This window comes from Canis lupus, chromosome 7 (assembly GCF_048164855.1).
Source record: "Canis lupus baileyi chromosome 7, mCanLup2.hap1, whole genome shotgun sequence".
Lineage (NCBI taxonomy): Eukaryota > Metazoa > Chordata > Mammalia > Carnivora > Canidae > Canis > Canis lupus.
The window spans coordinates 35,056,794-35,069,126 of NC_132844.1; the positions used below are offsets into that span (position 1 = coordinate 35,056,794).

The window sequence follows — 12,333 nt, forward strand, 5'->3', positions numbered from 1 at the left end:
GGAAAGGCAGCCAAGGTTTGGGTTCTCTACAATCTAGTCAGTGTGAGTAGTCGCAGGTCACACATGGTCCTACTTGTTCCCTGGACGGAAAACCCGTAACAGTTTGGGGCCAAAACTCAAGGATGTTCTGGTCACCTGAGTTCCTCTGGCTCTTCCGCCAGCCAACTTGCACAGGGTTTCCAGCCCTGGTGACTGGGTAAGGCTCGGGACCCCAGACTCTGCAACTTACTCCATCTGAAACCTGGAACAAGTGCCGTGTTTACAGCTGTTTTGTTTCTAACACCCTGTAACTGTATGAAAAGCACAAGATGCAAGAGGAAATTCTACACAGACAGCATTTATTATTTCTGTTTCCAGTACATCAGTGTTTTAAGAAAGAATCAAATATACATTTTTTAAGGAAATGAGGAAAAATTAAGTATCAGTTGCAATTACATGGATTTTCAAAAGTGAAAAGAAAATGGCCAATTAGTAAGCCTATTTGAGGTCTGAAGGGGAGATGCTGCATAGATACAAAGTAAAGATTCTTTTTGTAATGCACATTTTTTTCCTGATTATCTTTTGAAAAATTTCTTGAAAAGTATGACAACCAAACTTACTTACTTCATATATTAAATTAGTGATGGGGAAGTCTACCTGTTGGGTAGACTCTACCTTTCAAAGTCTTTCAGCTTTATCCCTTCATGAGGCTGATGCACAGAATGTCTCCTTACTGCTGGCCCTCTCCAGTGTGGCACTGCCATTTCTACATGCCAAGAATTTATATACCAGTTCTCTCTTCATCCAAGTATTAATAACCATAGTTTCTGCTTCTCTATTACATTCAATTCATTCTAAAACTCAGCTAAGATCTTGGAGTGCTTTGTCACCTAAAACATATCAGTGTTCTTCAACCTGGGGATGTAGAGTCTTCAGGGGCAGACTGATTTCTCTTCCACCATTGCTTCTCTTCTTCCTTATTGTTAACATTTGATCCCCTCAACTTATCCTTGTTCTCATTTTTAGAGATCTTCTATCCTCCCCTCCCTTGTTAGTTTTATTTCTTCTCAGAGAACTAAAAACTCTCAATACTTGTTATTTCTGGTAATGATATATAGTGAAAATGTCACATCTTCTGAAGGTGTGGAATGACAAAATCAACAGGGAGCTACTCAAAAACATTTGCTTGATTCTTTTTGCTCCACATGACTGGAACAAAAGCATTTATAATCTCTTTTATGGTCTAGAACTAAATTATTTGACCCCTCTTGATCTCTTTTAGCTCGTCTATAAAAGGAGGCAGACCTACCACTAATATTGGATTATTGACTGGCTGATTCATTCAATAATATTTATTCTACTTATCCAAGTATTCAAGGTACTTCATGTAAAGAAACCAAAGATCTATATATCTGGATCCCCTGAGAACCATCGTAATAACCTGTGAATGAAATTTTTAAAAAAATTTTTTATTCCAATTAATAAAGTTCTACAATTAATCTTCATTATTCTTGCCTATAAATTTCTGTTTTCTAGCTAAGCTGCCACAAAGACCATCTATCTTCCATGTAAGGTTGTATTTTCTTACAAAAATGTTCACTGTGTTATAGGAAAGAATGACCTATTAAAAAGTCATTATAAGAAGCAGAATGTGAGTTACAATACAATATCTCTTGTGTGGGCTTGTCTTCCGTGCATTATTTCATTTTTCCTCACATAATCCTTTGAGAGAAGGTGCCATCTACTCAACTTTACAACTAAGAAAATTCATTGTTCTCTTGACCTATGTGTATTAGAGAAACATTCCTGCTCTCAGAGTATACCCACAGCTCACAATACATACCTTAAATATGTTAGTGGAATTAGGAATTATACTATAATTAAATGGAATGTGAAAACATTTTTCCTTCTCATTTTTAATATTTTATGTATGTCTACTTTTGCAAAGTATACACTAAGGAAGGAACATGTATTGAGTAAGACAAGCATTAAGATTAGTTCTTAATATACAGCATGGTTTAAATTTAAAATTTTAAATCTTAATTAAGATGACATTAAAGTAGGAATTTACTTTTGATTCCTACAGTTTTCACATAATGTTTATGGGTGTGATTGCGAATACTGTAAAGTGGCTATATCAACATCTTTTAGAACACCATTTCTGCTATTTTCCTTAAAGGCTGGTAGGGTCCCAAATTTTTCCAGCAAAGGGGCTTCTCTGTGTGTGTGTGTGTGTGTGTGTGCGCGCGCGTGCGCGCACACATCTATTGTATGTAGGTTATCATAAGTCTATCTGAATTAGGGCAATTCTCCTGGTAGCCAAAATTAACTCAGGAGACTACTTTAAATAGATAATAAGTTCTAGAACAGCTCTGTGACATAATTAGCAACAAAATGGCTTAAAACTATAATTTTATTACCTACTAAAGACTTACAAAGATGGTTTGCTGTGATAAATGTCTTACAAATTCTTCAAAACATTAAGTTCTCTCATTATAATAATCTTAACCTGTCTGATGAGTTTTCTGTCTAGAGCTTACATGTATCTGGGAGATATGTAAGACTCCTTCGGAAAGCAGCACTAATGGGACAACTTACTAAAAATCAATTTGGTTATTAAATTGTCTTCAAGGACTTTACTTGCTACTAGTTAAGTTTATCATTCACTATCCTATCAAATAAAAACACCAATTAAAGGCGAGTGATGAGAAGAGAGAATAGGTCATTTATTTTCAGTAACCAGACCTTCTGTCAACCAATCACAGGGACCAAATGACCCAGGAGTGGGTGATTTTCTGCAGTAATACAGCCTTCAAAAGATAATCATATTCACATTCTCAATAGCACAGACAGGACCACTTAATTTCTTTAACAGGAGACAATCATTTGCATAGTATCATAATAAATAAATATTCCTGTACTAAGACACATATTATGAGAGAAGCAACTCTGAAAACTGTGGCTCACAAGCACTAATCTAATCAGCTGGGAAATATTTTCCTAACTGAGGTACTCTTTCTAGAAAAAAAAAATCACTAGAAATCCATTTCAAAGGTTAAGGTATTTAAAAATCAGGGAGAAAAAGTGCAAAGAATAATTTTATTTTTCTAATTTTATTCTAAAATACAAACAAGACTCATTAAGATTATGCCAACATAACTCCTTGATGTATCTTTATCTCCAAATTTCTAATATGAAGTCATAAATATTAGGCTTGAAACTGCTGACATTTGATCAAAACTAACACCACACAAAGAAAAAAAATTAAATTATCAGTTACATGAAATAAGGAATTATTAAGTACTGGACTTTTGAATCACAAAGCTTATAAAACAGCTCTACAATTACCAAAATCTCAAGACCAAAAAAGATACTAGGAACTTTTTAAAAACAAAGATGGTTTGCAGCAAAACACTAGCTTAAATCATATGAAACAACTTGGACAAGATTCTGAAACAAAAATCACAATTGAGATGAAGTTGAAAGAATATCTGAATTCAGTCCAGTTAAGCCACAGTGCCACCAAAAACCCTTTTCCTTTTCTAAGCGAAACAAGGTATCTCAAAACTTTGAAGCATTTAAATGCTTTGAGAATTTCCTTTATTTGTCCATGGAATAGAAAAAAATATTTTCCATAGTGACACAATGTGATAGAAAAGAAAAACTAATCCATACAAGATACTGTGAGTACCTTCTTTATCACAGAGTACATCACATGCATTCAGGCCCTTTCTGGAATTCTAGAAGTTCAGGTAAATTGTTTTACTCAAATTAAGACACTGCAAAAGGGGGGGGGGGAATTAAAATTTCCACCTTCAATGCAAATTTCCATTAATTTCTGAAAAAGTAATGTATACACTTTTTCAGATCAAAAAAGATCAGTGCCTTGATTATTTTAAGTGCCTTAATTTTTGTAAGAAAATTTAAGCTAAGGTTTCATTATTCCAGTTATATGGTTCTGTGCCTCCTTCCAAAGTTAGTATTTTGAGTTTAAAAAAAAATCTCTTTTCCTAAAGAACAATTATGATAGACTTCAAGGTAGTCTGTTGGCAAAGAATGAGAAATGTCAGAATCTGTCCAAGTGTTAACAAGTGTTAGAATGAGAAGGAATTGAACAGTTACAGCTGGATACAGGAAAATAATTTTCAGGCCCCAAATTCACTACCATAATTTACCTTAAATTAACAAAAAGCCATGATTACTAAAATCTGTTCTCTTTGTAGAAGCAGTTCTAATATGATCAAAGACTGTTAAATCTCTGGGGCACAGACCCTCCTTGCTACCACGGCAAGGGTTCCCAGCTGTCAGCTAAGGTGCAACATCTACTTTAGCAGATTCTGCAGCATGGCCGTTGCATACGTGGGCCTAGCCTGTCTGCTCTCAATTGCATTCTGGAGGTACTGGATGCCTCCACAGCGTTCCCAAATTTCTTCAAACTGTCTTGGCAAAATCTCAGCACCACGCTTTCGAGTCAGGCCCGTCTCTTCAAGATTCAGCTCACACATCTCCATGTCATCCTTACCTGCACAGGGGAGGCATCAGAGAATAAACCATCTCTCTTTTCAGAAGGACTTACTATAAACTTTACTCCTGAAATAGTTCTCAGTTCTCATAGATATAAAAACTTTTAAACCTTTCTTTTCCTCCTCTGTGACAGAAATCTGCTTAATAAATTCACCAGAAGCAACTTAAATTTGTCCTCCACCAAGGACCCTTTCAGAAAGTATTAACACCACAGCTGATTAAACAAGTTATCAGCCTTAATAAAAAAAATGCTACATTTCTTTAAACAATTATAAACTAATTGATATAATTAAACACCAATGAAAAGGTTCTTAGGACACAGGCAAGTTTCTATGTGCTCTCTATGAGGACATAATTAATCCAAGCGATTTCACATCATAAATAAATTAATCCTCAATTAACTGGAAGTGTGATTTAACTGCAAAATTCCATCCCTCAAACCTGATATTTAATGAATTATTACATTATATGTTAGACAGTTTCATTCAAAGGGTTTATAATCCTTTTTTGCTTTATAAGGTTTTTTTCATGTGAATCATACACACCAGCCACAAGAAGGATGGGTGGCTTGTCAGGATGGAGTTCCATTTGCCGGGCAATCCATGGTCCATCAAAATGGGCATACCACCAGCCTTTTTTCTTATTCTGCGGGTCTTTGTACTGGTCGGCAGGGCGGATGAATGGGATGCGGAAGAAGCGCTGCTGCCGGTTCATTTCCATCTCCTGCTGCCTGGCAGGAAGCTGAGACGCTGGGTTCTGCTGAGCTATTACAAAGAGCAAGGAAAGTTACACCAGCAGCCCAGGGGATAATGAAAACAGCCTTTAATCCTAAAAAGCACTACACATTTTTTTTTAAAGAAGAAGAGGGTTCCTAATATTAGTAACTTAAAAACAAAATATAAATATTAATTGCTTATAACTGAATAAAACTTAGAGTGTAATCTTAGAATTTTCTTACCCTAAAGATGTTCCTTAACATTGTACACACACACACACACACACACACACACACTCCACAACACCAGCAATAATAACAAACAAGCCCAAGGAAATTCCCACAAATGACTGTGTCAGTAACCTAAAACTCACATGGCAGGAAAGCAAACTAGTATTATTTGTTAGGATTTATGTTATCTCCAAAGAGTTCAGAATCAAAGGCCACAGAATAATTTTTATGAGACTGTTTATGATAAAACAGTTAAATGGTAATTTCACAAATGTGAAGAATTCTAGCTGTCAATTTAATCACTATTTCCTCAGAGAAGTGGAAGACAAAAATTTGCTCTTTTGCCAACTGATTTTAGAATTTAAAATGGCCAGAACAGGTATATTACTAATAATATTTAGACAACTTCATGACAACAAAAAACTGTAACCAGTAAAAGCATGAACTTTCCCTCAGAGTTATTTACTTACTCTGAAATAAGATTTCTCTTGGAATAAAATCTACTGAGATAAGTGGGGAGTATATAATATTTGGTTCTCTTTGTTACAGAAAAGAAAAACCCTTGCTTTTCTGCTAGTACTAGACATTGCACTCATCAATTTTTCCCCCTTACTCAATTTTCATTTCATAAACATATAGGTTTTTCTTTTATCTGCAGATAAAAATATTTCTCTGGGGCAATAACTTTATAGCTTCAGCAGCATAATTCTGGAAAGTCTGTTTAGTATGATTTTTACTCACAACTTTAAAAGTAGGACCAACCATCTACTGCAGCTCAATTAAGAATCTCACTGAAATGCTTAAGTATGACAATGAAAAATTATAGAATATGTGTAAGTCAAGAATAGCCACATGGCTTTTGTAAGAATTTCCAAATACTGAAAGGATGAAAATACTCTTACACTACTTTTTACACCACTAGTAAAAGCTTTATAGCAGCTGAATTTATTTCTGTGCAAACCAGAGAAGCAAAAAGCAGTTAGCAAAGCTATATATGCCCATGAAAGAATGAAACAGAGGCCCAGTTTTGTTAGTGACTTTAAAAAGCCGCATCACCTTTAGCATCACCTTTTAGCATGTTAACAGAGATGAGCTTCTTTATTCTTTTGTTCCTGTAGTCCCTCCAAACTACTTACAGTTTAGTGTTTCCATTTCAAGTTTTAAAAATTACCTACTTGAAGAAAATGCAGTAGCCCCAAATTAAGGAATTTTAAAAGGATAAGAAAGAAAAACCCTTCCTTCCATCCTAAGCAGTAACTTAGGATACCCACTTGATCAGGGAACTTAACTACTATACTGATGGACACTTGTAAAATTAACCTGCTTTTTTCATTTAAAAGACTGTCTCCTGTACCTTAATATATTGGGTAAAATTAAGAAGCCCAAGGGAAAGTCTTTGATAGCTTTTTTTTCACTCACGTGAGAACTAAAATTGTACTAAAGGGGAATTAACTTCACAAATATTCATCTGGAAAAGCACAAAGATACAGATGTTGAAAGTTTGAAACTAATAAATGACTTTCTTTCACATCCTATTGTGTCATCTTTATGTTGTGAAATAAATTTTAAATATGGCTCTATAAATTAGTAAAAGCACTTGAAAAAAAACCAGGTCCAACAAGTTGACAAACAAATATGGCATTATATCCAAATCATTATTGCTCAACTGCAGAATAAATTTACTGCATACTGAGATGACTCAAAGTTTTTAAATTATCAAAAATGTGCATCACAAGATGCTATCTATACAAGTAACAGAATAATCTCCTCCTATTAGGAGGCATCCCATTAAAACCGTGTAATAGATTATCACACAAAACTCAGATCTCTGGATACAAATGTTTACACTATAACAGTGTTTGAAACCAGCACCTGAAGTTAGTCTTTATTCTAAAAGATCAGCTGCTTGTTAAGTTTTGCTACAATGAGAATTGTGTACATTCACAGAATAAAGTGCCAGTTATTTTTTAAACAGAAGTAATTTCATAAAACAGATTAATTTTATTCTGTATATATATTTTGGATTGATCCAAATGAAAGCATCATCTCAAATAAATAGCTTAGTACAGAAAACCAACATAATGTACTACAATTCCACTTAAAAATTGTAGCAAAACAATGTTTAACAGAAGTTAGTATTTTATAAAGTATTTTTAACCCATCGTCCAGTTAGCTCATAAGTTACCACCCATTGACTTACGTGAATTGTTCAAAAATGGTGCAAAATCTGTGAATAAATATTTTACATTGAAGAAAAGATAAAAATGGCAAAACTGTTAAATGAGCATTCTTGTAATTTATAAAGCCTTCCCATCAATTGAGGTGGTGACTAACAAGTAAATATCCTGTCCACAACCAAATACTCTCAGAATTATCTACAACCAGATGCTGCTTTCTGATTTAAAAGAGAGAGAGAGAGAGAGAGAGAGAGAGAAAGGAAGAAAAATAAAAAGAAAAAAGCTATTTTGATTATATTTTAGGAAATTCTGCTTGATGGACATATAAAGAGGACCTAAATTTAAAAATTATATTTCGTTTATAGTTCTGGGATACATAATATTCAAACAAAAGTCCAACATGATGACTCACAGACATTCTAGTACCTTCAAAGCATTATTAAAATTTCTGTAGAAATAAAAAAACCTTCTACATTTATCAAAAGAATATATGACTTAGAGAAAAAGCATTGCCGTGTTTACATATACTCAGTATATTTTACTTTTTCTTCAAACTGTCTAAATCTTAAATTCATGCAATTTTTATTTTAGGAACTATGAAATAAAACTACTCTCCAACGTCAGTTTTAAGCAACTAAATATTACAAATCATTACTAAGTAATTTGCCACTGCTCCAATAATTATTTCTGGAAATCTCTTTCTGTAGTAAATGTGATGAGAGCGTGCTCACGCAGGAGAGAACAGAGGAGGAGGGTCTGAGATTCTCCACTCTCAGTTACAAGACTTCACCATGATTTGTCAACGTACTACTCTTAAGTAATATCTAGTTATATTTTTGTTAATTATAAGTTGTTATTTTAATTTTCTCAAATTAAGGAATTCTAATCTTTCTAAATATTAAACTAAAGAGTATTTCCTTTTAAAGGTTTATTAGCTGTCCCATTAGGAAACTATCTCAGTACAAAATTTTCTCAACTGACTGTTAAGCATCTCGATGCACTTCAACTTCTCTCTTAACTGTACTTCTGTGTCAGAATGTGTTTTACATGAGAAAAAAAAATAAAGAGAACAATGAGTACTTTTCGGAGCAGAAGTTATTATTTTATCTGAAAATGGTCCATTATCAAATTCTTTGAAGGCTACACATACATACATACATACGTGTGGAGTTTACTCACATAAAATTCCCAAATATGTTCTTGGGAAATCTTCTTAATCTACTCTTTTATTCTTCCAAATAGTATATTATGAATGGAAACAGTATAAAAACAAAGTAAGCAAGGTATACCATGTATCATTTGCCTCTTTGGGGGCAAAGCTGGATGAGTACAGTACCAAACTTTGGTTTAAAAACACAAGAATTGGGATGCCTGGGTGGCTCAGGGGTTGAGCATCTGCCTTTGGCCCAGGATGTGATCCTGGAATCTGAGATCGAGTCCCGCATTGGGCTCCTTGCAGGGAACCTGCTTCTCCCTCAGCCTATGTCTCTGCCTCTCTCTATGCCTCTGTGTCTCTCATGAATAAATAAATAAAATCCTAAAAAACACACACACAAGAAATATTTGTGTATTCATTAAAAATGTATGTGCCATAAATTAAAACATTACTTTTCTTATTTTAAAAAAAGTGTAATCATTCAGGTGTATAAATTTTGGGGAAAAAAAATCATGATGAAAGCCTATCAGCTAAAGGCCATAATTAGAACATTACAGCTAAATAGGTTACAGCTCGAAGGTATAGCCCATTGCCATTTTTACAAAACAAAGATAACTGGTTAGAAACTTGATACAGTGAACTGCTAATGCAATCATCCTATTATCTTCAATTCCCAGGGATAAATTTATAAATTGGAGAAGAGAGTGGTAGTCACAAGAATATCGATGATTAAGAGGGCCTTCCACTAGTTGTTTCTTAGTTCTGAGTGATCTCTCATTGCCCTTTCAGAGCATTATATTCTGACTGATGATACTCCATGAGCAATCACTAGAAGTAACAGCTCTCTTATTAATAGTATTTCCTTTACTTAATCTATTTTTTTTTACTTAATCTATTCTTTACAACAATTTGGAAATACTAAAATTCTACCATTTAATTGACTTTAATCAAACATTGCTTTTACTTGCTAGGAAGACAGTGAGGGAGAGCTCATTTTCTATGACAGCTTAGGGTCATGTGTTGCTAAGCTATACTATCAGTGCTGGGAATATACTTTTGCAATAAAGACATTAAAAACATGTCACCTTGACATTGACCACAATTAAGCTAATAAATTGTGCCAGTCTGAAAGTAGTAATTGAACAAATGAAATTCCAATGTTTGCTTTTAAGACTGAAATTAAAACTCATATATCACAAGTATTCTCAATTAATGTTAAAGTTAGTACATACTTTTACTAGGTTAGGTCTATTCTTCTGTACTTTCCAATTTCAAGTATATAACTCTGTCTTTTGCATAACAAAGTAACAAAATTTATTTTTGGAATCTCAACCAAAAAATCAAATCCTGATATAGGCAAAACTGGTGTAAACGAAGGTACTACTTCTCTTATATTCTGACAGTATTGTAAAATAATGTTTGCAGCAATTGTTCTTATTTCACTGCATTCTTTACATTTCCACATGTAATCATTCTATATGTGTATGTATGTATATGTGGAAAAAATACATATTTACAACATTACGAGCAACTTCTTTAGTATAGACAAGAGTGTTCTTATCTCCAGAATTTATCTTAACAAATTCAAATATTTAATAATATGACTTAAAGACATAATAATAGAAGTAATGCTATGAAAGATAAGCCACTGTGGTTGTATTAGCCTCAGTGGATCACAGCTGCATAGTAAGAGAAAATTTGTATTATATATTTTATCCAAAATGTCTTACATACATTATATACAGATACTCCGGAACATTTAAAAGTACAGATTTGTTTTTACCATAATCAGTAACAGACTTTGGAGCACGCTGCTCTGTTTCAGTATTTCTCTTCTTATTCTTGGATTTCCACGCATGATACACTTTTAGTCTCCTGTGAAATTCTTCTCTGCAAGCTGCCAGGAGTTCAATATCTGTGGATTATATAGAAAGAGCCCCCCACCCAAAGAAGGAATTAGCATCCTAATTTAATTGTCTAACATAATTATTCTGTGGCATAAACTTATATATTTATACATATAATACATTTTTTGTTTTTAAATTAATAGTACAAAATCAAAAGTAAGCACATAAAGATGAGAATTTTATGGTACTATTATCTTTTACATTTACAGAGAATTTTCTTATGCATTGCTACTGTATCATTTGCTTCACACAAGAATTCTGGGCTAAACAGGTCTTTTATAGTTGAACCTCAATCAGAGAGGTTAAGTCACACTTGTCGAAGGTCAGAGGCCACAAAAATAAGAGTAAGAAGTCACTGTGCTAATATGCAAACTAGATTTACATCCAACAGATTTTTTTATTTGTAATTATGCAGATAAACTCAGTGAGGAGAGAGAGAACATAGGAAGTTCTGTACAATCACGGCATGTTAGTTCCTAGGCACAGCAGCCTAAACTCAAACAACTATGATTTAAACAAGAATACAATTATATGGAATCATCTGGATATAGTATTTTCCTATTCTGCTGGGAAAAAATAGCTTAAAAAAAAAGGACTGCATTGCCATTTTTTACTTTGCATACATAGGTCAAGATTCTGATATACAAGTATTTAACTATTATGAATAACATTAGAAGAGTCAGTCATTAGCATAGCCTAAATCATAATTTTTCTATGCTTTTCCTCTCAGACCTAGATAAGAGACAAGCAAAATGAATTTAATAAGTATGCCTTTCCTTTAGGTTTGTGAGTAAACTAGGTCTTTATTTTAAGGTGAGAATAACAAAGAGAATGGCTTAATTTATATGCCAAAAAAGAAGAAAATTATACCCCAATCTAGGTATTGCTTTATTACCTGTCAGCCACAGAGCCTTCCCATTTTTCATCTTCTCAATACACTTACCACAAGAAGTATTGATGGTATCACGTAGTTCTGCATATTTCCATTTACTGAGATCGTATTTCTTGGTACCAGCAGCTGCCTTGGTAGCTTGTACAGCAGGACCTCTGTAATTATTACATATTTTTGCATGTTTAAACTAGAAAAATGAATGAAATGTTGACTAAAGGGGCAAGAAAGTGAATCTCAGTTTGAGACATGGAAATAACTATTAGAAAAACATAAAATAATTTTGTATCTTTGATAAGATTAAGAATGGTATACTATATGTAGGATTCCTAGGTAAATTAAAATTTTCCAGTGTGTCATTTAATAACTATATTATGTTTTCAATCAGAATTTCTGATTCTTATACCCTGGTACCATGGACTAACCCCAGACATCAGTTTAAATATTCTAACTAATGGGTAAATGGATACCTAAAGTTAAAAAAAATACATTTATATATATTCCTCAAAATCAAAAAGGAAATTCTCTTGACTACTTGAAAAATCACTAGAAGCATGTTAATGATTTATGAGCCATAAGGTCACATAGAGCAATCACCCTTAGGCTACTGGAAGCTACAAGATGGCCAAGCCCCAGCCAAAGCTACTGGCTTAGAACCTCCCTGGGCATCTGGATGTCTGCAAGGTCCACAAGTGAGTAACCAAACTGCAATCCACTGCCTGAGTCATTAAAGATGGGCTAAAAGAGCTGCTGGA

The 12,333-nt window shown here is 33.7% G+C and overlaps 1 protein-coding gene across 5 annotated transcripts in view; it reads right to left on the reverse strand.

Annotated features, from left to right (window-relative positions):
• Positions 1–2,681: 2,681 nt before the first annotated feature.
• The window catches only part of MYO6 (myosin VI), a 143,856-nt gene continuing 134,204 nt past the window's right edge, over positions 2,682–12,333 (reverse strand). For 3 of the 5 annotated variants that reach the window (XM_072832300.1, XM_072832302.1, XM_072832299.1), the window contains 5 exons: positions 11,633–11,736; positions 10,566–10,697; positions 7,650–7,676; positions 5,049–5,267; positions 2,682–4,501 (listed from right to left, as the gene is read on the reverse strand). In XM_072832300.1, coding sequence (XP_072688401.1) covers positions 4,302–4,501; positions 5,049–5,267; positions 7,650–7,676; positions 10,566–10,697; positions 11,633–11,736 — 682 coding nt within the window. In that variant the 3' untranslated portion in view covers positions 2,682–4,301. The remainder of the gene's footprint in view (positions 4,502–5,048; positions 5,268–7,649; positions 7,677–10,565; positions 10,698–11,632; positions 11,737–12,333) is intronic. The other 2 variants (XM_072832303.1, XM_072832301.1) reach the window with 1 other exon arrangement.